At 40.9% G+C, this 25,726-nt stretch overlaps 1 protein-coding gene across 1 annotated transcript; it reads left to right on the forward strand.

Annotated features, from left to right (window-relative positions):
- Nucleotides 1–20,913: 20,913 nt before the first annotated feature.
- On the forward strand, nucleotides 20,914–24,345 carry LOC145876147 (NLR family CARD domain-containing protein 3-like). Its single transcript, XM_082971936.1, has 3 exons — nucleotides 20,914–20,920; nucleotides 23,269–23,923; nucleotides 24,156–24,345. Exons 1-3 carry the CDS (start codon nucleotides 20,914–20,916, stop codon nucleotides 24,343–24,345), a joined length of 852 nt encoding a protein of 283 aa, XP_082828062.1.
- Nucleotides 24,346–25,726: the final 1,381 nt, after the last annotated feature.

The following is a 25,726-nucleotide window of genomic DNA, read 5'->3' on the forward strand; positions in this document are numbered from 1 at the left end:
TGAGCTAAAAGGGTAAAGCAGTGGCTAAAAATGACTAAATAGCTAGTTGCTAATTAGCTGCTTAGCTCCTGATGGCTAGGTTCTGATGGAGGTTCTAGCTATAAGGTCTAAAAAAATAGCAGCTCCGTATCACATTGGGTGAGGCGGATTGCCAGAAGGTATATTTAATTTAAACATGGAAAAAGAGATTGAAATATTTTGCAATATATACAAAAAAAGACGAAAAACAACAACATTTACAACAACAATCACGTCATACTGCTACGCCATCTTGGATTAGAAGATGACTCAGTTAAAAAACATTGGATACAGCAAACTCTGAAATGATTTAGTATTGCTGTGCCCACAAACTGTTTTCCCAGAGTAACATAAGGAGCCACTAAATGATACGAAGGTCGAGTGCATTTTCATTCACCCGTCGCTGGAAGCCCCGCCTTCCACAGGTGATGAGCGTGAGGCTCGGGTTTATTCCTTAAAATTTAATACCGCTCTTCACCGACCCAGGAAGGGGTGGGGCCAAACAAGTGTTGCACCTCATTTCCCTCCTTCAGGGAACAGTAATTATAGTGTTAGGTTCTAATTTTTCAGAGTAAATAACTCACGGACACTAGAGAAGCTTGTGCAAGTTTAATTCTTCCCAAAGGGTCGTTACAGCTGTAATTCAGACAAAAACATGTTCTCACCATCACAAGTATATATACCCCACTTTGTACACTCCTTCAAACCAATCCTTACATCTTCTGGTTCAACAGGAAGAGGGTAACAGGATACTAAACCCTTATTACTCCCATCAGGGGATCTGACCTGACCTCCTGACCTCAACCCCTCCTTCGCCTAATCCACAGATGTCCATCCGCTTCCACAAAAGCAATCCTGTGATCTCCTCCCGTCCACCCAGCACATTCCACAGCCACTCTGTCTTTCTACAGATCTCACTCCTTTATATACTCTGTGTCTGATCTATCATGTCTTTAATATGATCAAAGTTTAGAATCCAACAATAGTCATAAAGTTACACTCCCTTTTAGTCGGTCAACTTCGGTACTATGGGACAATACAATCATTCTCAATGCCGACCCAAACGGACACTAAATGAAACGGCCCCTGGCAGACCACCCAGACCTGACCCCGCAAGATGCTTCAGTTCTGTCAATTTATTAATTGTCTTTTGTTTGAAACACTCCTGTCAATGTTGAGTAAGGACGCACACCTAATTACGCATATAGAAGTAGGACTAGTCTACCTGGCCTGTGTGCAAATGTAGGCCTATAAAATGTGCCCATTTGGGGACGTCTGATAGTATTTCTGATTGTCTTAATGCACCACCACTAATGAGTTGTGGAGGTTCTCAAAGCAAATGTTTCTTCACCTCAAACAGCAAGTGCACCTCAGCCACGCTCAAGGTCCTAAACGATATCTTAACCGCCATCGATAAGAAACAATACTGTGCAGCCGTATTCATTGACCTGGCCAAGGCTTTCGACTCTGTCAATCACCACATCCTCATCGGCAGACTCAATAACATTGGTTTCTCAAATGATTGCCTCGCCTGGTTCACCAACTACTTCTCTGATAGAGTTCAGTGTGTCAAATCGGAGGGCCTGTTGTCCCGACCTCTGGCAGTCTCTATGGGGGTGCCACAGGGTTCAATTCTTGGGCCGACTCTCTTCTCTGTATACATCAATGATGTCGCTCTTGCTGCTGGTGAGTCTCTGATCCACCTCTACGCAGACGACACCATTCTGTATACTAATGGCCCTTCTTTGGACACTGTGTTAACAACCCTCCAGACGAGCTTCAATGCCATACAACTCTCCTTCCGTGGCCACCAACTGCTCTTAAATACAAGTAAAACTAAATGCATGCTCTTCAACCGATCGCTGCCTGCACCTGCCCGCCCGTCCAGCATCACTACTCTGGACGGTTCTGACTTAGAATATGTGGACAACTACAAATACCTAGGTGTCTGGTTAGACTGTAAACTCTCCTTCCAGACTCACTATAAGCATCTCCAATCCAAAGTTAAATCTAGAATTGGCTTCCTATTTCGCAACATAGCATCCTTCACTCATGCTGCCAAACATACCCTCGTAAAACTGACCATCCTACCGATCCTCGACTTCGGCGATGTCATTTACAAAATAGCCTCCAATACCCTACTCAATAAATTGGATGCAGTCTGTCACAGTGCCATCCGATTTGTCACCAAAGCCCCATATACTACCCACCACTGTGACCTGTACGCTCTCGTTGGCTGGCCCTCGCTTCATACTCGTCGCCAAACCCACTGGCTCCAGGTCATCTACAAGACCCTGCTAGGTAAAGTCCCCCCTTATCTCAGCTCACTGGTCACCATAGCAGCACCCACCTGTAGCACGCGCTCCAGCAGGTATATCTCTGGTCACCCCCAAAGCCAATTCCCCCTTCGGCCGCCTCTTCTTTCAGTTCTCTGCTGCCAGTGACTGGAACGAACTACAAAAATCTCTGAAACTGTAAACACTTATCTCCCTCACTAGCTTTAAGCACCAGCTGTTAGAGCAGCTCACAGATCACTGCACCTGTACATAGCCCATCTATAATTTAGCCCAAACAACTACCTCTTCACCTACTGTATTTATTTATTTATTTTGCTCTTTTGCACCCCATTATTTCTATTTCTACTTTGCACTTTCTTCCACTGCATATCTACCATTCCAGTGTTTTACTTGCTATATTGTATTTATTTTGCCACCATGGCCTTTTGTTTGCCTTTACCTCCCTTATCTCACCTCATTTGCTCACATTGTATATAGACTTATTTTTTCTACTGTATTATTGACTGTATGTTTGTTTTACTCCATGTGTAACTCTGTGTTGTTGTATGTTGTCGAACTGCTTTGCTTTATCTTGGCCAGGTCGCAATTGTAAATGAGAACTTGTTCTCAACTTGCCTACCTGGTTAAAAAAGGTGATTTAAAAAAATAATAATAATAAAAGATCAATGTCCCTGTTTTATAGAAAGTACTCACTGTATTTACTGGTGTTAATCAGATCAATGTCCCTGTTTTATTAGATAGTACTCACTGTATTTACTGGTGTTAATCAGATCAATGTCCCTGTTTTATTAGATAGTACTCACTGTATTTACTGGTGTTAATCAGATCAATGTCCCTGTTTTATTAGATAGTACTCACTGTATTTACTGGTGTTAATCAGATCAATGTCCCTGTTTTATTAGATAGTAATCACTGTATTTACTGGTGTTAATCAGATCAATGTCCCTGTTTTATTAGATAGTACTCACTGTATTTACTGGTGTTAATCAGATCAATGTCCCTGTTTTATAAGATAGTACTCACTGTATTTACTGGTGTTAATCAGATCAATGTCCCTGTTTTATTAGATAGTACTCACTGTATTTACTGGTGTTAATCAGATCAATGTCCCTGTTTTATTAGATAGTACTCACTGTATTTACTGGTGTTAATCAGATCAATGTCCCTGTTTTATTAGATAGTACTCACTGTATTTACTGGTGTTAATCAGATCAATGTCCCTGTTTTATTAGATAGTACTCACTGTATTTACTGGTGTTAATCAGATCAATGTCCCTGTTTTATAAGATAGTACTCACTGTATTTACTGGTGTTAATCAGATCAATGTCCCTGTTTTATTAGATAGTACTCACTGTATTTACTGGTGTTAATCAGATCAATGTCCCTGTTTTATAAGATAGTACTCACTGTATTTACTGGTGTTAATCAGATCAATGTCCCTGTTTTATTAGATAGTACTCACTGTATTTACTGGTGTTAATCAGATCAATGTCCCTGTTTTATTAGATAGTACTCACTGTATTTACTGGTGTTAATCAGATCAATGTCCCTGTTTTATTAGATAGTACTCACTGTATTTACTGGTGTTAATCAGATCAATGTCCCTGTTTTATTAGATAGTACTCACTGTATTTACTGGTGTTAATCAGTTCTCCAGTCTTCTCTTCTTCGTCCTCCTCTAATGTGACAGTAATCTCCCCCTCTTCATCCTCCACTACAAAAACTACATCCTCCTCCTCTTTCACTCTGAAGGCGTCTTCCTCTTCTTTCTCTGTCACGTCTTTCTCTTCTTCTTTCACTGTAACAGCCTCATCCTCTACTTGTTTTTGTATTGAAACAGCCTCCTCTTCCTCCTCCTCTTTCACCAGAGCTTCTTTCTCCGTCCAACAGACATCCTCTTCTTTAACAGGAGGAGAGTAGCTTAGTGAACCATGGTCGGAGATAATAGCTAGTTAGCATTAGCGACTAGACTAGTGCTAACTTGACCAGACAGCTAGTTGACTTACAACGTAAATATTACATAAAATGGAGTACTATGTTTAAATCACAGTGGCGATTAAACCACGAAATTGTCTAAAGAACTTGAATGTTCCGACTTTGTCGGCTAGCGAGCTACCGAGGTGGCTGCAGTTGTTGAAGAAGCGTTCCGTCCACTAGATTATACGTCACACTAGAAACATCGCCTGAAAGACACATATCGCCATCTGCTGTCTGGAGGGAGGAAACGCAGTTGAGGAGGGAAAACTATTTTTATTCTTCATTGAATTATAATATTATAAAGCAGTTTAGGGAAACGTTTTTTTCCTCTCCATTAAATATGAATATTATATCAACACGTATAAAGAGCAACAAGTGTTGTTTGATTAGTTCAGATTTTTTCTGAGAATTTAAAACAAACTCTACATCTACTCCACATCTGTATTTCTGATTCGGTCAAATAACTAGATATCAAAATAAGCACCTAGTTATTGATATCCTTGATAAAGATGAGCAAAAATTACTGTATAAAATAAATAAATAAACTTTACCCACTACCAGGATATTTTAGCCCAAAACCTGGTTACCTCTCTGCTAGGAGGCTGAGACTTGGCCATAAGTGGATCTTCCAGCAAGACACATCAACATCCACAAAGAAATGGTTAATTGGGCACACAAATCAACATTTTCAATGGCCATCTCAGTCTTCGGACTTGAACTCCATTGAAAACTTATGGTTTGAATTGAACAGGGCAGTCCATAAGACAGACTAAATAAATCAAAGACCTGGAGAGATTCTGTATGGAGGAAGGGTCTAAGATCCCACCCAATGTGTTCTCTAATCTCATTAAACATTTCAGTGTCGTTATCCTCCCAAGGGGAGGGTGCTGGAGTATTGAAAACATGGGTAGCAATAATTCAGACCCCTACATTTTGAGAAATACATGTTAAACTAAATCTCTTTCTCTGAGCAATTGTATTAGTATAAAATAATATAATTTCCCTTATTTTGGTGTAACAATACATCATGTAGTATATAATGAACAGACTAGGTCTATACTGCTCCTACATGGTGTAACAATACATCATGTAGATGTACAGTGGGGGAAAAAAGTATTTGATCCCCTGCTGATTTTGTACATTTTCCCACTTACAAAGAAATGATCAGTCTATAATTTAATAGTAGGTTTATTTGAACAGTGAGAGACAGAATAACAACAACAAAAATCCAGAAAAATGCATGTCAAAAATGTTATAAAATTATTTGCATTTTAGTGAGGGAAATAAGTATTTGACCCCCTCTCAATCAGAACGATTTCTGGCTCCCAGGTGTCTTTTATACAGGCAACGGGCTGAGATTAGGAGCACACTCTTAAAGGGAGTGCTTCTAACTGAAGAGGGATAATTCCAGTGCAGTCAGGGGCGGAAATCCCAGGGGGGGGGGGACGGGGGGGACACGACTCCCCCATCCTGGGAAAAATATGATTTGTCCCCCCAATATATCACTGAAACATAACTATGTAATTTAAATAATATTAATAATACGCAATGAAAGCAATTGTGCTGATTATAGACACTTAATAGCGCATTTTTAAGTTTCAAAAGATTGCGACCCCCCACCCTTTGCCTCACAATGGTTTGATCCACTGCCAGTTCCTTAGTTGGCAAGGTAACAGAGGGGTCGTGTCTACTGTCTGAAAGGCACTCAATGCACGTAACTGACGTGAGGTTCATCCAGTCAATCGCGCACACACACTAGCTGAATATGCAGAGCTAGTGCGCAAATATTAACTATTAAGCTAGCTAGTACCTATTCCATTTATGTGGCGTCGTCAAAGATGGAATCTTTGCTATCGTCAATTTATTCCAAGATCAGCATGCAGATGATGTAAGTTAGTGCTTCGAAGTCCCTGTGATAAGGTTAGCGATAAACTGAAGTTTAAACTTAACTGAACTACACTCTCTTCTACCATTGTCTTAACTATATTTAATGGTCTCGTTGCAAAAGCTAAATTGTCGCAAGGGAACTTTTATTTATTTATTTTACTTCACCTTTATTTAACCCGGGTAGCAAAGATTATAGCAAACACCACTGAAACTGAATTGGTGCTCGCTTGCTTTGCAAATTCAGCTATTGTTGGAAGCCAGCAAATATGAAACAAACTATTAAAATTACAAAAGGTTGCAGCATATGTTGTGTAAATGGTGAACTCATACAGCTGTCAACTCTTGGCACTGCAATCCGTTTCACATTTGCTATCTACCTTTTAGATCGAAGCCCAAATAGAATGATAGAAGATGATAGAAGCCCATCTCCTACTGTAAATAACCTACACACTGTGTGTGTGTGTAGCCAGCCAGCCAGCCAGCCAGGTAGAAAAATGGCAGAAAAATAAAAGACGGACATCAGAGTATTTTTCAATACACCAAAACGCATAGTAAGAACCCTAGTAGCCTAATATCTCAAAGACTAGTTGATAAAAAGTTCATAAGAAAGAAATGAAATTCTAATGGAAATGTTTCACAATGATGTCATTAGGCAGAGCAGGCAACAGATGGCACACAGACAGCAGAGTTGGGGACAGATATGCAGGGACAGACTGGCAGGGAGTCTCAGGTAAGTTTGTTGAGTCTTTGTTTGGCAACATTATGAAAGGTTCTCAATTTTTTGGACTAGTAAAATAGGAACATAATTGGAAAATGCCATGGATACCCCCACTCTCAACTTAAACTGGTGACTGAACTAAGATTTGTTAAAGGCAATGGTATTGCTGTTGTGATTAGTTGTGTAGTTTTGGGTACCGGTAGTTAGGAGTACGGCAAACACCTTATTTCTTTGGTTCCTCAATATACATTTACCATATTACAATGTAGGCTATGTGTTACAGCACTACTTTTGGTGTCCCCCTCAGGAATTGCTCTTGAGAAAATTTCATGTAATTGTACCCTGAGTGCAGTACATGTATAGAGAGATAATTCCAGTGCAGTACATGTGTAAAGGGTGTAGAGGGATAATCCCAGTGCAGTACATGTGTAAAGGGATAATCCCAGTGCAGTACATGTGTAAAGGGTGTTGAGGGATAATTCCAGTGCAGTACATGTGTAAAGGGTGTAGAGGGATAATTCCAGTGCAGTACATGTGTAAAGGGATAATCCCAGTGCAGTACATGTGTAAAGGGTGTTGAGGGATAATTCCAGTGCAGTACATGTGTAAAGGGTGTAGAGGGATAATTCCAGTGCAGTACATGTGTAAAGGGTGTAGAGGGATAATCCCAGTGCAGTACATGTGTAAAGGGATAATCCCAGTGCAGTACATGTGTAAAGGGTGTTGAGGGACAATCCCAGTGCAGTACATGTGTAAAGGGATAATCCCAGTGCAGTACATGTGTAAAGGGTGTTGAGGGATAATCCCAGTGCAGTACATGTGTAAAGGGTGTTGAGGGATAATTCCAGTGCAGTACATGTGTAAAGGGTGTAGAGGGATAATTCCAGTGCAGTACATGTGTAAAGGGTGTTGAGGGATAATCCCAGTACAGTACATGTGTAAAGGGTGTAGAGGGATAATCCCAGTACAGTACATGTGTAAAGGGTGTTGAGGGATAGTTCCAGTACAGTACATGTGTAAAGGGTGTAGAGGGATAATCCCAGTGCAGTACATGTGTAAAGGGTGTTGAGGGATAATCCCAGTGCAGTACATGTGTAAAGGGTGTAGAGGCATAATCCCAGTGCAGTACATGTGTAAAGGGTGTTGAGGGATAATTCCTGTACAGTACATGTGTAAAGGGTGTTGAGGGATAATCCCAGTGCAGTACATGTGTAAAGGGTGTTGAGGGATCGTTCCAGTACACCGGTTATTGACTGGAGACTTAAAATGCTGAAAACAGGTCCCTAGTGGAATGACAACAACATGGCTGCTTGTTAAAGAAGAGATGGAGAGAGAGACAGAGATAACCATATACATTGCACATGGACCGTAAGAAATCCTGAAGGTATTGAAATGCCTGGGCTCGCAGGGGATGTGTTAATTCATAACCCATCATTTATACCTGTTAATTCATAAACCATCATTTATACCTGTTAATTCATAACCCATCATTTATACCTGTTAATTCATAACTCATTCTCCTTCAGAGAGCCTATGGGAACCTTAGAAATTGTCACGTTACAGCAGAGATGCTGTATTTTCAATAGAGATGCCACAGAAGCAGAAGAATGGGCCAGACAGGGCACTTCCTGTATGGAATCTTCTCAGGTTTTGGCCTGCCATATGAGTTCTGTTATACTCACAGACACCATTCAAACAATTTTACAAACTTTGGAGTGTTTTATATCCGAATATACTGGAAAAGAGTAGTAACCAGTTTAAATCGGGTACGTTTTTTATCCGGCCGTGAAAATACTGCCCCCTAGCCCAGACAGGTTAAAGAAGAGGAGGGGCATTTGTAAGGAGTATGACATATGTTATGACCAAATGTTAGGTATAAAAGGCTGTGTACATTGTATGATATTAAGAGCTCTCTCAATAAAGAACTAACCTTTTGCTGACTTCTGGGACTTTGTCGAATTCTTCTATTAACCGGGGCCTTACAACCCCCGGGGAATTGGTCAAAGCATATAGTGAGTTTTGAGTTAATAACATTGGGATGAAAATTCTCGTGACAACTTGGTCCTTCGAGCCGGATCTCAAAACCTGCCTCTGTCGTCCCAAGGAACTGCTGGAAACCGTGCACGGGTGGATCCAGGATCCGTAAGACAAAGACCTGACCTCTGAATTGAGGGTTTATTTCAGGCCAGTGGTGAACTGGTACACGACAGAGGTGGTGTGTCACGTCCTGGCCAGTATAAGGTTAATTGTTTTTGTAGTTTGGTCAGGACGTGGCAGAGGGTATTTGTTTTATGTGGTTCGGGGTGGTGTGTTTGTGTAAAGGGTGTTTGATTTAGTATTTCCGGGTTTTTGGTTGATGGTCTATGTGTTTGTATTCTATGGTTAGTCTGGTGTGTGTGTTTCTATGTTTGGTTAATTGGGGTTGGGACTCTCAGTTGAAGGCAGGTGTTGTCTATCTGCCTTTGATTGAGAGTCCCATATATTAGGGTGTGTTTGTGTGTGTGATTGGTGGGTGATTGTTCTGTGTATAGCCTTGTGCCGTACCAGACTGTCAGTTTGTCGATTGTTCGTTCTTTGTTATTTTGTACGTTCATTTTTGAAGATAATTAAAAATCAAGATGAGCATTCACATACCTGCTGCGTTTTGGTCCTCCATCACCGACGACAAGCGTGACAAAATCACATGACTTCTAGTTAGAGAAAAGGATTCCTGTTAACACGGCCTGCTACAAGCAGGAAACAAGTTATGGACAAACCAGAAATGTCACATGTCTGTTTGACAGTAACCCTGGATGATGAATGTGTGAACTATCTTGTCATCTTTTTGGGTAACCACAATGGAACATTCTAGTCTTTAAGGACATGAACTGGCAGAACAGGTTTCAGCAAAGTATGAAGTCATTGTTTTCAGGAAGGTGCAACCATGGAGATAGGAGGGACAGGAGGCAGACTAAGGTACAAGGGAAGCCAACTACTGCCCTAGAAAAGACAAGGAGCAGTCTACACAAACAGCCACCTGAACTACTGCCCTAGAAATACAAGGAGCATCTACACAAACAGCCACCTTAACTACTGCCCTAGAAAAGACAAGGAGCAGTCTACACAAACAGCCACCTTAACTACTGCCCTAGAAAAGACAAGGAGCAGTCTACACACACAGTGAATGTGAGAAAAATGGTTTCAAGTTTGTTTTTTAGTCCATGCATATCAACCATGACCACTGATCTGACCTATGACCCCTAAAACGCAAAAGAAAAGTGCAGCATCTAGAAATCTGAATGTGTTTATCCAGCTTTCTTGTTGTTTTTCTGTTTGATGAAACTAGTTGAGAGTTCTGTGTTATTTCTTATTTTATGTACATTTATTTAACCAGGTAGGCCAGTTGAGAACAAGTTCTCATTTATAACTGCGACCTGGCCAAGATAAAGCAAAGCAGTTTGACAGAAACAACACAGAGTTACACATGGGATAAATGTCACGTCCTGACTAGTAAAAGGGGTTATTTGTTATTGTAGTTTGGTCAGGGCGTGGCAGAGGGGTGTTAGTTTTGTGTGTTTCGGGGTTTTGATGTATGTTCTATATTTTCTATTTCTATGTTTATTCTAGGTTTCTCTTTCTATGTTGTGTTTTTTCAATGACCTCCAATTAGAGGCAGCTGGTGGTTGTGAGTGAAGGATACTTTGTTGCAGAGTTGTATGGCATTGAAGGTCGTTTGGAGGTTTGTTAACACAGTGTCCAAAGAAGGGCCAGATGTATACAGAATGGTGTCGTCTGCGTAGAGGTGGATCAGAGACTCACCAGCAGCAAGAGCGACATCATTGATGTATATAGAGAAAAGAGTTGGCCCGAGAATTGAACCCTGTGGCACCCCCATAGAGACCGCCAGAGATCCGGACAACAGGCCCTCCGATTTCACACACTGAACTCTATCTGAGAAGTAGTTGGTGAACCAGGCGAGGCAATCATTTGAGAAGCCAAGGCTATTGAGTCTGCCGATAAGAATGCGGTGATTGACAGAGTCGAAAGCCTTGGCCAGGTCGATGAATACGGCTGCACAGTATTGTCTTTTATCAATGGCGGTTATGATATCGTTAAGGACCTTGAGCGTGGCTGAGGTGCACCCATGATCAGCTCTGAAACCAGATTGCATAGCGGAGAAGGTACGGTGGGATTCGAGATGGTCAGTGATCTGTTTATTAACTTGGCTTTCGAAGACTTTAGAAAGGCAGGGTAGGATAGATATAGGTCTGTAACAGTTTGGGTCTAGAGTGTCACCCCCTTTGAAGAGGGGGATGACCGCGGCAGCTTTCCAATCTTTAGCGATCTCAGACGATACGAAAGAGAGGTTGAAGAGGCTAGTTATGTAGTTGTGTTTTCATGTTTTGAATGTTGTATTGTAGTAGGCCTAACCCTCACCAATTATTCTGGTGATGGAGAGAGACACCAGACAAGACACAGAGACAGCAACAGAAGAATAGGATATGATGGAGAGAGACACCAGACAAAACACAGAGACAGCAACAGAAGAATCGGATATGATGGAGAGAGAAACCAGACAAGGCACAGAAACAGCAACAGACGACACAGACAAAGTGATGGAGAGAGGCAAAGGAGGGGAGTGTACAGTAGACTGTATTACTTATAGCTGCTATAGGGGTTCTAATTACTGCACTGTTTGTGAGTCTGTATGTGTGTGTGTGTGTGTGTGTGTGTGTGTGTGTGTGTGTGTGTGTGTGTGTGTGTGTGTGTGTGTGTGTGTGTGTGTGTGTGTGTGTGTGTGTGTGTGAGAGAGAGACAGAGAGAGAGACAGAGAGAGAGACAGAGAGAGAGAGAGAGAGAGAGAGAGAGAGAGAGAGAGAGAGAGAGAGAGAGGGTGTTTAGGTACTGTGGGATTCTTTAATCAGTTTGGCTCATTAGACAGGTCAGAGTCTATGTTTGAAGTTCTTGAGTGATTTTTGGCAATACACTGGTGTTGTATTCATGGTTTTAGCTGTTGAAATTCTGTCCCGGACCCCCCTGCTGGCTATGAGCTAAGCCACCAATGTCTTCACATCCTAGGGGAGAGAGGAGCTGCTACCCCTGGGGAGAGAGGAGCTGCTACACCTGGGGAGAGAGGAGCTGCTACCCCTGGGGAGAGAGAGGAGCTGCTACCCCTGGGGAGAGAGGAGCTGCTACCCCTGGGGAGAGAGGAGCTGCTACCCCTGTGGAGAGAGGAGCTGCTACCCCTGGGGAGAGAGGAGCTGCTACCCCTGGGGAGAGAAGAGCTGCCACCCCTGGGGAGAGAGGAGCTGCTACCCCTGGGGAGAGAGGAGCTGCTACCCCTGGGGAGAGAGGAGCTGCTACCCCTGGGGAGAGAGGAGCTTCTACCCCTGGGGAGAGAGAGGAGCTGCTACCCCTGGGGAGAGAAGAGCTGCTACCCCTGGGGAGAGAGAGGAGCTGCTACCCCTGGGGAGAGAGGAGCTGCTACCCCTGGGGAGAGAGGAGCTTCTACCCCTGGGGAGAGAGAAGAGCTGCTACCCCTGGGGAGAGAGAGGAGCTGCAACCAGGAGAGACTGTGACCCTGCTCGGGAAGAGCTTAACGATTGGTGATTGTTGGGGCACGATTGGCAGGAGCTTCAGTGATGAAGACTGCTGAACTTGCTGATGTTTCACAATATGCCACGGCCGTCTCAGTCACCAGGTCTCAACACAATAGAACACCACCATCCCTCCAATAGACTTCCAGACAGTTGTAGAATGTTTGCCAAGGCTCATTGTAAGAGCTGTAAAGAGAGAGGGACTCGGAGAGAGAACAGGTAGAACCTGATATGTAAATGAGCAGAGCAAACGAAAGCAACTTTCAACGACCGAATGATCATTCAGACTCTGTTTCTATTGAGGGATAAAAGGTAAGACGACGATTGTTATGTGTATTAATATAGTTGATGGTATTGTTATGTGTATTCATATAGTTGATGATATTGTTGTGTGTATTCATATAGTTGATGATATTGTTATGTGTATTAATATAGTTGATGGTATTGTTATGTGTATTAATATAGTTGATGGTATTGTTATGTGTATTCATATAGTTAATTATATTTTTGGTGGACAGTGTTATAATAGTCCTACTCTCCTTAAAATGTATTTGATATAAATTAGATGCGTGGGGTGAATTCGTTCTGTGCCCATCTGTGTGCCCCAGGGTGATCGCTCCTACACTATCTACAATCTAAAAGGGTTCTTTGGCCGTCCCCATAGTAGAACCCTTTGTAGAACCCTTTTTTTGGTACTAGGTAGAACACTTCTGGGTTCCGTGGAGAACCCTTTCCACAGAGGGTTTTACATGGAAGCCAGACGGGTTCTACCTGGAACCCAAAAGCGTTCTCCTATGGGGACGGCCGGAGGACCCGTTTGGAACCCTTTATTCTAAGAGTGTACTGTATCATAGGTCTATAGACTTGTCTTCTCAAAACAGGCTTAAAACACAACAAGTAACAAACAAACATGTTCTCTTTATAATCTACAGTTAACTCCTTTCACTCAGGAAGGTATGTTGTGTGAAAGAGAGACTAATAAATATTGTTCGAGAGACTAACAACAACTTACACTTCCTCAAAACAGTTTGTGTGTATTCATTAGTGCCCACCGTAGCAAAACGTTTGGCAACAGAAACCGATTAGGTCACATTGTACAGCGTTTAGAGTAAACGGTTTATGTTTTATTTAACATCTTAAAACTGTTGGCTGTGGAGTAAACTAATGAATACAACCCAGGTTGTCGCCTACGACTCGGCATGTTGATACCTGCCTCTTGCTGAAACCTGAACGTAGCCTGAGGGGTATACTATGATACAGGCTTGATATACTGGTTTTCTAAAGCTAGCCAGCTTCAGTTAACTTCACATTCCAGCTCAGGCCTCACCCATCAGAATATACACAACAGAACAGAAAATAATCGCAATGAAGTCAGGTTACAAGGTGAGAATCCTGCCAGGGATTATTGTAAAGTGTGTAGATAAATTAAATGTAATGTTAGTATAGTGAATGACAGTAAAACACTCCCAACAGTCTACTACTACTGAGACAGGTTGGTGTAATGTTAGTATAGTGAATGACAGTAAAACACTCCTAACAGTCTACTACTACTGAGACAGGTTGGTGTAATGTTAGTATAGTGAATGACAGTAAAACACTCCTAACAGTCTACTACTACTGAGACAGGTTGGTGTAATGTTAGTATAGTGAATGACAGTAAAACACTCCTAACAGTCTACTACTACTGAGACAGGTTGGTGTAATGTTAGTATAGTGAATGACAGTAAAACACTCCTAACAGTCTACTACTACTGAGACAGGTTGGTGTAATGTTAGTATAGTGAATGACAGTAAAACACTCCTAACAGTCTACTACTACTGAGACAGGTTGGTGTAATGTTAGTATAGTGAATGACAGTAAAACACTCCTAACAGTCTACTACTACTGAGACAGGTTGGTGTAATGTTAGTATAGTGAATGACAGTAAAACACTCCTAACAGTCTACTACTACTGAGACAGGTTGGTGTAATGTTAGTATAGTGAATGACAGTAAAACACTCCTAACAGTCTACTACTACTGAGACAGGTTGGTGTCAGTTTAATCAGACAAAATGGAGCTGACTGGATGTGGTCAAGTCAAATTCAATATATCAATATTCAGATACTATAGTTCAGGTGCGACCTGGGTTCACTTCCCTGCCCAGCTGTTTTCTACATTGGTGTCAGAAGTGGTATGGTGTCTGTGAGGTCATCAGAATGGACCGGATGTGTGAGGGGTCTGAGTAGCTGAAGCACGGGACTAATTAACACTGATACTGGGTTAACCCTATTGATACTGATACTGGGTTAACACTATTAATACTGATACTGGGTTAACCCTATTAATACTGATACTGGGTTAACCCTATTGATACTGGGTTAACACTATTAATACTGATACTGGGTTAACCCTATTGATACTGATACTGGGTTAACACTATTGATACTGATACTGGGTTAACACTATTAATACTGATACTGGGTTAACACTATTGATACTGGGTTAACACTATTAACACTGATACTGGGTTAACCCTATTAATACTGATACTGGGTTAACCCTATTAATACTGATACTGGGTTAACCCTATTGATACTGATACTGGGTTAACCCTATTGATACTGATACTGGGTTAACCCTATTGATACTGGGTTAACACTATTGATACTGATACTGGGTTAACACTATTGATACTGATACTGGGTTAACTATATTAATACTGATACTGGATTAATCTTACTTGGGGCGGCAGGTAGCTGCGCTCCAACGCTCTAGTGGTTAGTTAGAGCGTTGGACTAGTAACCGAAATGCTGCAAGATCAAATCTCTGAGCTGACAAGGTAAAAATCGGTTGTTTACCCCAGAACAAGGCAGTTAACCCACTGTTCCTAAGCCATCTTTGAAAATAAGAATTTGTTCTTAACCGACTTGCCTAGTAAAATAAATAAATAAATACTGGGTTAACCCTATTTGTGCGATGCATAGGGTGTTTTCCTTGTTCACCAGCGACCTGGGTTCACTGCCCTGCACCACTGTTTGCTACAATATTAATATCATAGACTATCTGTTAAACGAAGAGACACCACAATATGAGTGAAAGGATTTTAGGATAATATCAGTGAGTGTTGATTTAGAGTTGTCTTCTGGGTTCATCCTTGTAGCCGCCTTTATCAACAGGGTGAAATGTAACAAATGACATCAGAGTTGGGAGGTAACCAGGTCCCTGTTTAAATCACCATGACAACCATTTCATTATTTCTCCAGAGCAGCAAGGGAATCTAGAGACTCAACCTTTGTAGAATCACAATCACCTTTATTCACCAAGTACATTTGCACGTAGGATCTTCATTTGAGCCAGTTTACTACAGCAGGAAAATATTCCTGCAGCAACAGAAAATGTGAATTATTATGTGAATTATAATTAATGGACATTTTTGTAGGGGTTACTACATTTTTCGTAAGGAAAACACAAGTCTGAAATTTCTAAGTGGAAATTACAAACTTCAGAAGCCTTTTTAAACCTCAAATACACTACAAGTTTTACATTTCCTGCATTGCTGGAAAGTTATTCTGCAGTGGGGGGTGATCAAATTAAGATCCTACATCTGTACACATAATTGTACATGGGGATATGAATGGGGGTCTATAACATCCAATCACAGAGGTTTACATCAGCTGACAGTTGCAATGTTATTGCTAATAATTCAAACTGCCCTTTTCAGATAAAGACATAAACTCTGTACAGATGTAGGATCTTAATTTGATCACCCTGTTGCAGAAAAACTAAACTTGTAGTGTAATTGAGTGTAATTAAACTTTAGAAAAGGTTTCTGAAGATGATAAATTCCACTTTTCCATTTTAAAACTGTTCATTAATTATAATTAATTATAATCCACACAATAATTCAAATGTCCTGTTTCTGCAGGATTATTTTCCTGGTGTAGCAAACTGGCTCAAATTAAGATCCAACATCTGCAGCAATATACCCCTCTCTAATGTATATGGCTCTATTGAGATTCACTTTTGACCATTTGACATCTTGTATTTACTGTTGTTTAGGCTGGTTGAATGAGTTGGCTGTGAAAGCTACTTCATCTGCAAGAAAACAGGCGGCTGCACCAGTGACTGTCAGAAGTTTTGTGATTTCCTCATATGAACGTGAAAGTAAGTGTGTAGTCTACGCAGTTACAAAAATGGCTGATGAAACTGTGGCACATATTTCTCGGTAACATTGAATAAATGTGTTGGTATGTAGGAAAGACGGGCAGACTCTCGTACTGTTGGTCTAGACTACCTACAAACTATTATAAGGCTATGATCACTTATCATGCCGACAAACCTGATGTTCTCTGTGAACTGATCTGAACAGGTTTAGACTGGTCATCTATGATATGTAGGTTATATACAGTACATTCTCTGTCCTGCTACTGGTAGGACTATAACATTATGTTGATCTGAACAGGTTTAGACTGGTCATCTATGATATGTAGGTTATATACAGTACATTCTCTGTCCTGCTACTGGTAGGACTATAACATTATGTTGATCTGAACAGGTTTAGACTGGTCATCTATGATATGTAGGTTATATACAGTACATTCTCTGTCCTGCTACTGGTAGGACTATAACATTATGTTGATCTGAACAGGTTTAGACTGGTCATCTATGATATGTAGGTTATATACAGTACATTCTCTGTCCTGCTACTGGTAGGACTATAACATTATGTTGATCTGAACAGGTTTAGACTGGTCATCTATGATATGTAGGTTATATACAGTACATTCTCTGTCCTGCTACTGGTAGGACTATAACATTATGTTGATCTGAACAGGTTTAGACTGGTCATCTATGATATGTAGGTTATATGCAGTACATTCTCTTTCCTGCTACTGGTAGGACTATAACATTATGTTGATCTGAACAGGTTTAGACTGGTCATCTATGATATGTAGGTTATAGCCGAGGTATAGACCTTGATCTGCATATCACTAACAAACTGCTATTATACATTATAACCTAGTCTACTTTACATAATATAACATCTCTCACTTGATGCAAAAAAACCTTTCTGAAAGGATCAACAATTTCCTCCTCGGATCAATCATGTCCGTTTTAGCCCTTCTGTCTACATTCTCAGATACGTTTAGAAAAGAACAGATTGAAAGACAATAAATAGTCTACTGTTAGTGAATACAAATACGTGTGAGACATGGCCTTGTGTTGCTGTACTGTCTATAACTACCTTAACAAACAGTGACTTATTATTATTATTATTATTATTATTATTATTGTTGTTATTATTATTGTTGTTGTTCTGTCTATAACTACCTTAACAAACAGTGACTTATTATTATTATTATTATTATTATAATTATTATTGTTATTATTATTATTGTTGTTGTTCTGTCTATAACTACCTTAACAAACAGTGACTTATTATTATTATTATTATTATCATTATTGTTGCTGTTCTGTCTATAACTACCTTAGCAAACAGAGATTTATTATTATTATTATTATTGTTGTTGTACTGTCTATAACTACCTTAACAAACAGTGACTTATTATTATTATTATTATTATTGTTGCTGTACTGTCTATAACTACCTTAACAAACAGTGATTTATTATTATTATTATTATTGTTGTTGTACTGTCTATAACTACCTTAACAAACAGTGACTTATTATTATTATTATTATTGACAGTTACCATGGAGATGAAATGTCACAACTACATGTTCATGTGATGCTTTAAATCACCTGACTGTTTCCATGTGTCTGTTAGTAAATGTTTCATAAGAGATAAGAGATAATTAATAAATTACAACAATTGACATTAAAGAATGACTGTGTTAACCACAACCAACATGCTGGATCTCTGTTTAGTTGTCACTGTGTTAACCACAACCAACATGCTGGATCTCTGTTTAGTTGTCACTGTGTTAACCACAACCAACATGCTGGATCTCTGTTTAGTTGTTACTGTGTTAACCACAACCAACATGCTGGATCTCTGTTTAGTTGTTACTGTGTTAACCACAACCAACATGCTGGATCTCTGTTTAGTTGTCACTGTGTTAACCACAACCAACATGCTGGATCTCTGTTTAGTTGTTACTGTGTTAACCACAACCAACATGTTGGATCTCTGTTTAGGGGTCAGTGCTCTAAAATGAGTCTCTCTGGGGAGAGAGAGGAGGGACCTGCCTCTAAAATGAGACTCTCTGGGGAGAGAGAGGAGGGGGGCCCCGCCTCTAAAATGAGTCTCTCTGGGGAGAGAGAGGAGGGGGGCCCTGCCTCCAAAATGCATCTCTCTGGGGGACATGACACCAAAGCTAAGAGGTAAGATGACAATTTTATGAATACTTGATTTAGTTTATTTCCTAAATAAATAGCTATCTTAAGGTGAATGCACTTACTGTAAATCTCTCTGGATAAGAGCATCTGCTAAATCAGGGGTTCTCAATCCGGGGTCTGCGGAGGTACTGCAGGGGTTCTGCAGGAAGCGTGGGGAGTGGTGGTGTATCCAGGGAGAAAACTAAACTAATATTCTGAAATGTCATTGTGGTCTTATGTTCCCATCTATTGGAATTATTTAGCAACTGCAGTAGTGCTGAAAAAATGTGTTATTCCTTACTAAAGTAGTAATTACTGAGAATTACTAGTTAATTGTATCACTTACAATCATAAAATAACAACTTATACCATAACAAACAATTAAACTGACATAAACCAAAATCACTATATATGTAGTTATTTAGTTAATTACCAAATTGAGCCGGTCGGTCACATTTGAGAGTGAGGGAGATATATAGCATTTTGCATAAAAAAACATGATTTTTGTCTCTCTGAAATGAAACCATCAAGTGATAGATTTTAAACAAATCCTTGTCTGTGAGAGATGTAATAATTAATACATAATTTCTTTAAACAATAAAAGCTAATTTCTGTAAAGTGATATGTTGCGTTTTGGAACTCTTCTTATGTTTCCCATCTGAGATCAGAGTAGATGAGAGATGTAACGTTTGTCTCTGTTGTGTTGAAGTCCAATCAAGCAGGAGAGACCAGCCTCCCCTGTACCCAGCTGTGTGTCCATGAAGAGTGACTGGTCTATGAATCATCCTATAGAGTTTAGAGAGGGAGACTTTTCTACTGAACAAAGGTAAGAAGAACTCATGGGTCATGGTCAGTGAGTTAAACAACATTGTCTATAGTCATTTCTCCTCTCCCATTTTCACATTTCTTTTGGTTGTTTTCATAATCCACAGGCTAATCCTTTAGTCCATTTTCATAGTCCTAAAACAATATTAAACAAACACAACGTTCCCTCCCTGTGTGTGTGTGTGTGTGTGTGTGTGTGTGTGTGTGTGTGTGTGTGTGTGTGTGTGTGTGTGTGTGTGTGTGTGTGTGTGTGTGTGTGTGTGTGTGTGTGTGTCCAGAGGTCTTAACCTATAGAAGGACTATAGTATGTTTAGTCTCCAGAGGTCTTAACCTAGAGGACTATAGTATGTTTAGTCCCAGAGGTCTTAACCTACAGGAGGACTATAACTCTTGAGAGTCTAGGGGGGAACCATAAACCTGCCTCTCCAACTCTCCCTGACCTGAGTGTGTTAACTCCTGAGAGTCTAGAGGGAACCATAAACCTGCCTCTCCAACTCTCCCTGACCTGAGTGTGTTAACTCCTGAGAGTCTAGGGGGGGAACCATAAACCTGCCTCTCCAACTCTCCCTGACCTGAGTGTGTTAACTCCTGAGAGTCTAGGGGGGGAACCATAAACCTGCCTCTCCAACTCTCCCTGACCTGAGTGTTTTAACTCCTGAGAGTCTAGGGGGGGAACCATAAACCTGCCTCTCCAACTCTCCCTGACCTGAGTGTGTTAACTCCTGAGAGTCTAGGGGGGAACCATAAACCTGCCTCTCCAACTCTCCCTGACCTGAGTGTGTTAACTCCTGAGAGTCTAGGGGGGGAACCATAAACCTGCCTCTCCAACTCTCCCTGACCTGAGTGTGTTAACTCCTGAGAGTCTAGGGGGGAACCATAAACCTGCCTCTCCAACTCTCCCTGACCTGAGTGTGTTAACTCCTGAGAGTCTAGGGGGGAACCATAAACCTGCCTCTCCAACTCTCCCTGACCCGAGTGTGTTAACTCCTGAGAGTCTAGGGGGGAACCATAAACCTGCCTCTCCAACTCTCCCTGACCTGAGTGTGTTAACTCCTGAGAGTCACCATGCCATGATTAGATAGTGAAACAACACACCAATCTCTTTCATAATTTCTTTAAACAATAAAGGCAAAATTACGAACGTTTCTGTAAAGTGATATGTTGCGTTTTGGAACTCTTCTTATGTTTCCCATCTGAGATCAGAGTAGATGAGAGATGTAATGTTTGTCTCTGTTGTGTTGAAGACCAATCAAGCAGGAGAGACCAGCCTCCCCTGTTCCCAGCTGTGTGTCCATGAAGAGTGACTGGTCTATGGATCCTCCTAGAAACTTTAGAGAGGGAGACTTTTCTACTGAACAAAGGTAAGAAGAACTCATCGGTCATGGTCAGTGAGTTAAACAACACTGTCTCTAGTCATTTCTCCTCTCCCATTTTCACATTTCTTTTGGTTGTTTTCATAATCCATAGGCTAATCCTTTTATCCATTTATATAGTCCTAAAACAATATTAAACAAACACAACGTTCCCTCCCTGTGTGTGTATGTGTGTGTGTGTGTGTGTGTGTGTGTGTGTGTGTGTGTGTGTGTGTGTGTGTGTGTGTGTGTGTGTGTGTGTGTGTGTGTGTGTGTGTGTACTCCCTGGATGAGGAGATGTAATCTCATGTTTTGTCCACAGAAACCAACAGGAGAGATCAGAGTCAGAGATTCTCAGTGGTCAGTCTTCCCAGAGTCATCAAACAGACCTGGACTCTATATTCAGTGTATGTGGTCCTGTTATGAACATTTGTGTTTGTTTTCCTCAAGTAAAGTTGATCTGTCAATTATTCATTAATGTGTTAATGAGAAAGCATTTATTCTCTTGCTTAACTTATTTACTTGATTTATTTTAGTTGCTTGAAGAGAAAATTATGACATTTTTGAAGAACGAGCTGAAGATGTTCAAGAGGATTCTTAGTCCTGAACTCCCAGAAGGCTTTGAGAGTCAGAAGCAGGATGAGGAAGTGGTGGATGCTGAAGATGAGAAGCAGGAGAGCAGTGCCAGAGAGGGGGCTCTGAAGATCACACTGCACGTCCTGAGGAAAATGAACCAGAAGGAGCTTGCTGACACACTGGAGAACTGTAAGATCTGTCTGCCTCATGTTGAATGCTGTTTTATAACATTTAAAAGCTGTAGCTAAAGTACAGCTAAAGTAGCTGTGTAACTCAATGATATTGTAGCAGCCTTAATTAACACAACACCTTGTGACCTCATCAAGTAGCAGAAGGGATGTGTTGTGTTGATTAATTTAGAGAGCGAGAGAGAGAGAGACAACATTAATAATACCATCAATAATACCAATAATAATATAATCAGTCACACCAGTCTGTAATGCATTATGAAAACATTTACACAGTTATACATTCAGTTAAGAGAATAAATGATTATAATTTAAAATGTTATAACAGTCCTACAATACTGTAGGCATTAAAACAGACGTAATATTAATATCCTCTGTGTTATTTCTAGATTCAGATGAGCTTGCTGAGATTTGCCAACGTGAACTCAAATCTAATCTAAAGAACAAGTTTCAATGTGTATTTGAGGGGATCGCTAAACAAGGAAACCCAACAGTTCTCAATAAGATCTACACAGAGCTCTACATCACAGAGGGAGGAACAGGAGAGGTCAATAATGAACATGAGCTGAGACAGATTGAGACAACAACCAGGAAACAAGCAAGACCAGAGTCTGCAATCAAATGTAACGACATCTTCAAACCCTTAACTGGACAAGACAAACTTATCAGAACTGTGCTGACAAAGGGAGTCGCTGGCATTGGAAAAACAGTCTCTGTGCAGAAGTTCATTCTGGACTGGGCTGAAGGAAAAGCCAATCAGGATGTTCAATTTGTTTTTTCATTCCCTTTTCGGGAGCTGAATTTGATGAAAGAGGACAAACACACTTTGATTGAACTTCTCAATCACTTCTCAATGGAAACCAAACAATCAAGAATCTCCAACTATGACAAGTACAAAGTTGTGTTCATCTTTGATGGTCTGGATGAGTGTCGACTGCCCCTAGACTTCCAGAAGAACAAGATCTGTTGGGACGTCACAGAGTCAACCTCAGTGGATGTTCTGCTGACAAATCTCATCGAGGGAAATCTGCTTCCCTCTGCTCTCCTCTGGATAACTACCCGACCTGCAGCAGCCAGTAAGATCCCTTCAGGGTGTGTTGACCAGGTGACAGAGGTACGAGGGTTCAATGACCCACAGAAGGAGGAGTACTTCAGGAAGAGATTCAGTGATGAGGACCTGGCCAACAGAATCATCTCACACATAAAGACATCAAGGAGCCTCCACATCATGTGCCACATTCCAGTCTTCTGTTGGATTTCTGCAACAGTCCTCGAACACATGCTGAAACATAAGAGAGAAGAGATGCCCAAGACTCTGACTGAGATGTACACACACCTTGTGGTGTTTCATACCAAACAGAAGAATGAAAAGTATCTTGGGAAAGAAGAGACAGGTCCACACTGGAATAAAGAGAGCATTCTGTCACTGGGAAAACTGGCTTTTCAACAGCTAGTGAAGGGCAATCTGATTTTCTATGAAAAAGACCTGAAAGAGGCTGGCATTAATGTCAATGAAGCCTCTGTGTACTCAGGATTGTGCACACAGCTCTTTAAAGAGGAATGTGTTCTGTACCAGAACAAGGTGTACTGCTTTGTGCATCTGAGCATTCAGGAGTTTCTGGCTGCTGTGTATGTGTTCCTCTCATTCATCAACAACAATGAGAATCTCGTGGACAAACAGCAAACAAAGTCCAGTATCTTTTCTCTGCTGTACAGAGACAAGTCTGAAGTTACTGTCTACAAGAGTGCTGTGGATAAAGCCTTACAAAGTGAGATGGGAAACCTGGACCTGTTCCTCCGCTTCCTTCTGGGACTCTCACTGGAGTCCAATCAGAAGCACTTACGAGGTCTACTGACAAAGACAAGAAGCAGCTCACAGAGCCATGAAGAGACAGTCAAGTACATCAAGAAGAAGATCAGGGAGAATCCCTCTCCAGAGAGGAGCATCAATCTGTTCCACTGTCTGAATGAACTGAATGACCATTCTCTAGTGGAGGAGATCCAAAGCTTCCTGAGCTCAGGAAGTCTCTCAAAACCCAACCTGTCACCTGCACAGTGGTCAGCTCTGGTCTTTGTATTGCTGACTTCAGAAAAGGAGCTGGATGTGTTTGACCTGAAGAAATACTCCAGATCAGAGGAAGGTCTTCTGAGGCTGCTGCCAGTGGTCAAAGCCTCCAGTGCTGCTCTGTGAGTAAATAAAATGACATATAAGAAGTATTCATCAGGAAGAAATATTATGTTTAGTGAAAAATATGTATTATAATATGTATATTGAAAAACATATTGAATAAATGCATTGATGGAAGATGAATCTATATGTTGTTTGGGAATATGAACCAAATGCATCTACCGCTGTCCTTCTATACTACTGGTGTTAAATTAACAGTGTGTTTGTGAAGTCATGATGATCTCGTTGCAGGCTGTCAGGCTGTGGAGTCACAAAGGAAGGCTGTGCTTCTCTGGTCTCAGCTCTGAAGTCAAACCCCTCACACCTGAGAAAGCTGGACCTGAGTAACAATGATCTGAAGGATTCAGGAGTGAAGCTGCTCTCTGCTGGACTGGGGAATCCCCACTGTAAACTGGAGACTCTGAGGTCAGTATTCCTGTAGTTGGTCAACAAGTAATAACTGTTCAGCAGATCCACATGTGTTTAGCAGACACACATAGTCCACACCATATGTGTTTGGACAGTGAAGCTTACAGTTTTAAATTTGTCGCTATGCTCCAGCATTTTGGATTTGAGATAGAATGTTTCATATTAGGTGACAGTACAGAATGTCACCTTTTATTTGAGGGTATTTTCATACATAGCTGTGTTACTGTTAAGAAAGGAAAGCACTTTATGTATTTAGTTCTCCCATTTGAAAAAGTTGTACATATTCGGACAAATTCACTTATATTGTATTAAAGTTGTCATAAGTTTAGTATTTGGTCCCATATTCCATGCCTGCAGTGATTACATCAAGCTTGTGATTCTACAAACTTGTTGAATTCATTTGCAGTTTGTTTTGGTTGTGTTTTGGATGTTTTTCCTAATAGAAACTGAATGGTGAATAATGTCCTGTCATTTTGGAGTCACTTCGCTTGTATTGTCAGTAAGAATAGAAGATGTTTCTGAACACTTCTACATTCATGTGGATGCTACCATGATTATGAATAATCATGAATGAATCATTAATGATGATGAATGAGAAATTTACAGAGGCACAAAGATCAGACCCCCTCTGTTATTGGTGTTATTCTGTATACTTCTGGCCCTTCTTTGGACACTGTGTTAACTAACCTCCAGACGAGCTTCAATGCCATTACAACTCTCCTTCCGTGGCCTCCAACTGCTCTTAAATACAAGTAAAACTAAATGCATGCTCTTCAACCGATCGCTGCCTGCACCTGCCCGCCTGTCCAGCATCAGTACTCTGGACGGTTCTGACTTAGAATATGTGGACAACTACAAATACCTAGGTGTCTGGTTAGACTGTAAACTCTCCTTCCAGACTCACATTAAGCATCTCCAATCCAAAATTAAATCTAGAGTTGGCTTCCTATTTCGCAACATAGCATCCTTCACTCATGCGGCCAAACATACCCTTATAAAACTGACCATCCTACCGATACTCGACTTCGGCCATGTCATTTACAAAATAGCCTCCAAATACCCTACTCAATAAATTGGATGCAGTCTATCACAGTGCCATCCGTTTTGTCACCAAAGCCCCATATACAGTGGGGGAAAAAAGTATTTGATCCCCTGCTGATTTTGTACGTTTGCCCACTGACAAAGAAAGGATCAGTCTATAATTTTAATGGTAGGTTTATTTGAACAGTGAGAGACAGAATAACAACAAAAACATCCAGAAAAACTAATGTCAGAAATGTTATAAATTGATTTGCATTTTAATGAGGGAAATAAGTATTTGACCCCCTCTCAATCAGAAAGATTTCTGGCTCCCAGGTGTCTTTTATACAGGTAACGAGCTGAGATTAGGAGCA

This window comes from Salmo salar, unplaced genomic scaffold (assembly GCF_965601325.2).
Source record: "Salmo salar unplaced genomic scaffold, fSalSal1 ptg000465l, whole genome shotgun sequence".
Taxonomy (NCBI): domain Eukaryota; kingdom Metazoa; phylum Chordata; class Actinopteri; order Salmoniformes; family Salmonidae; genus Salmo; species Salmo salar.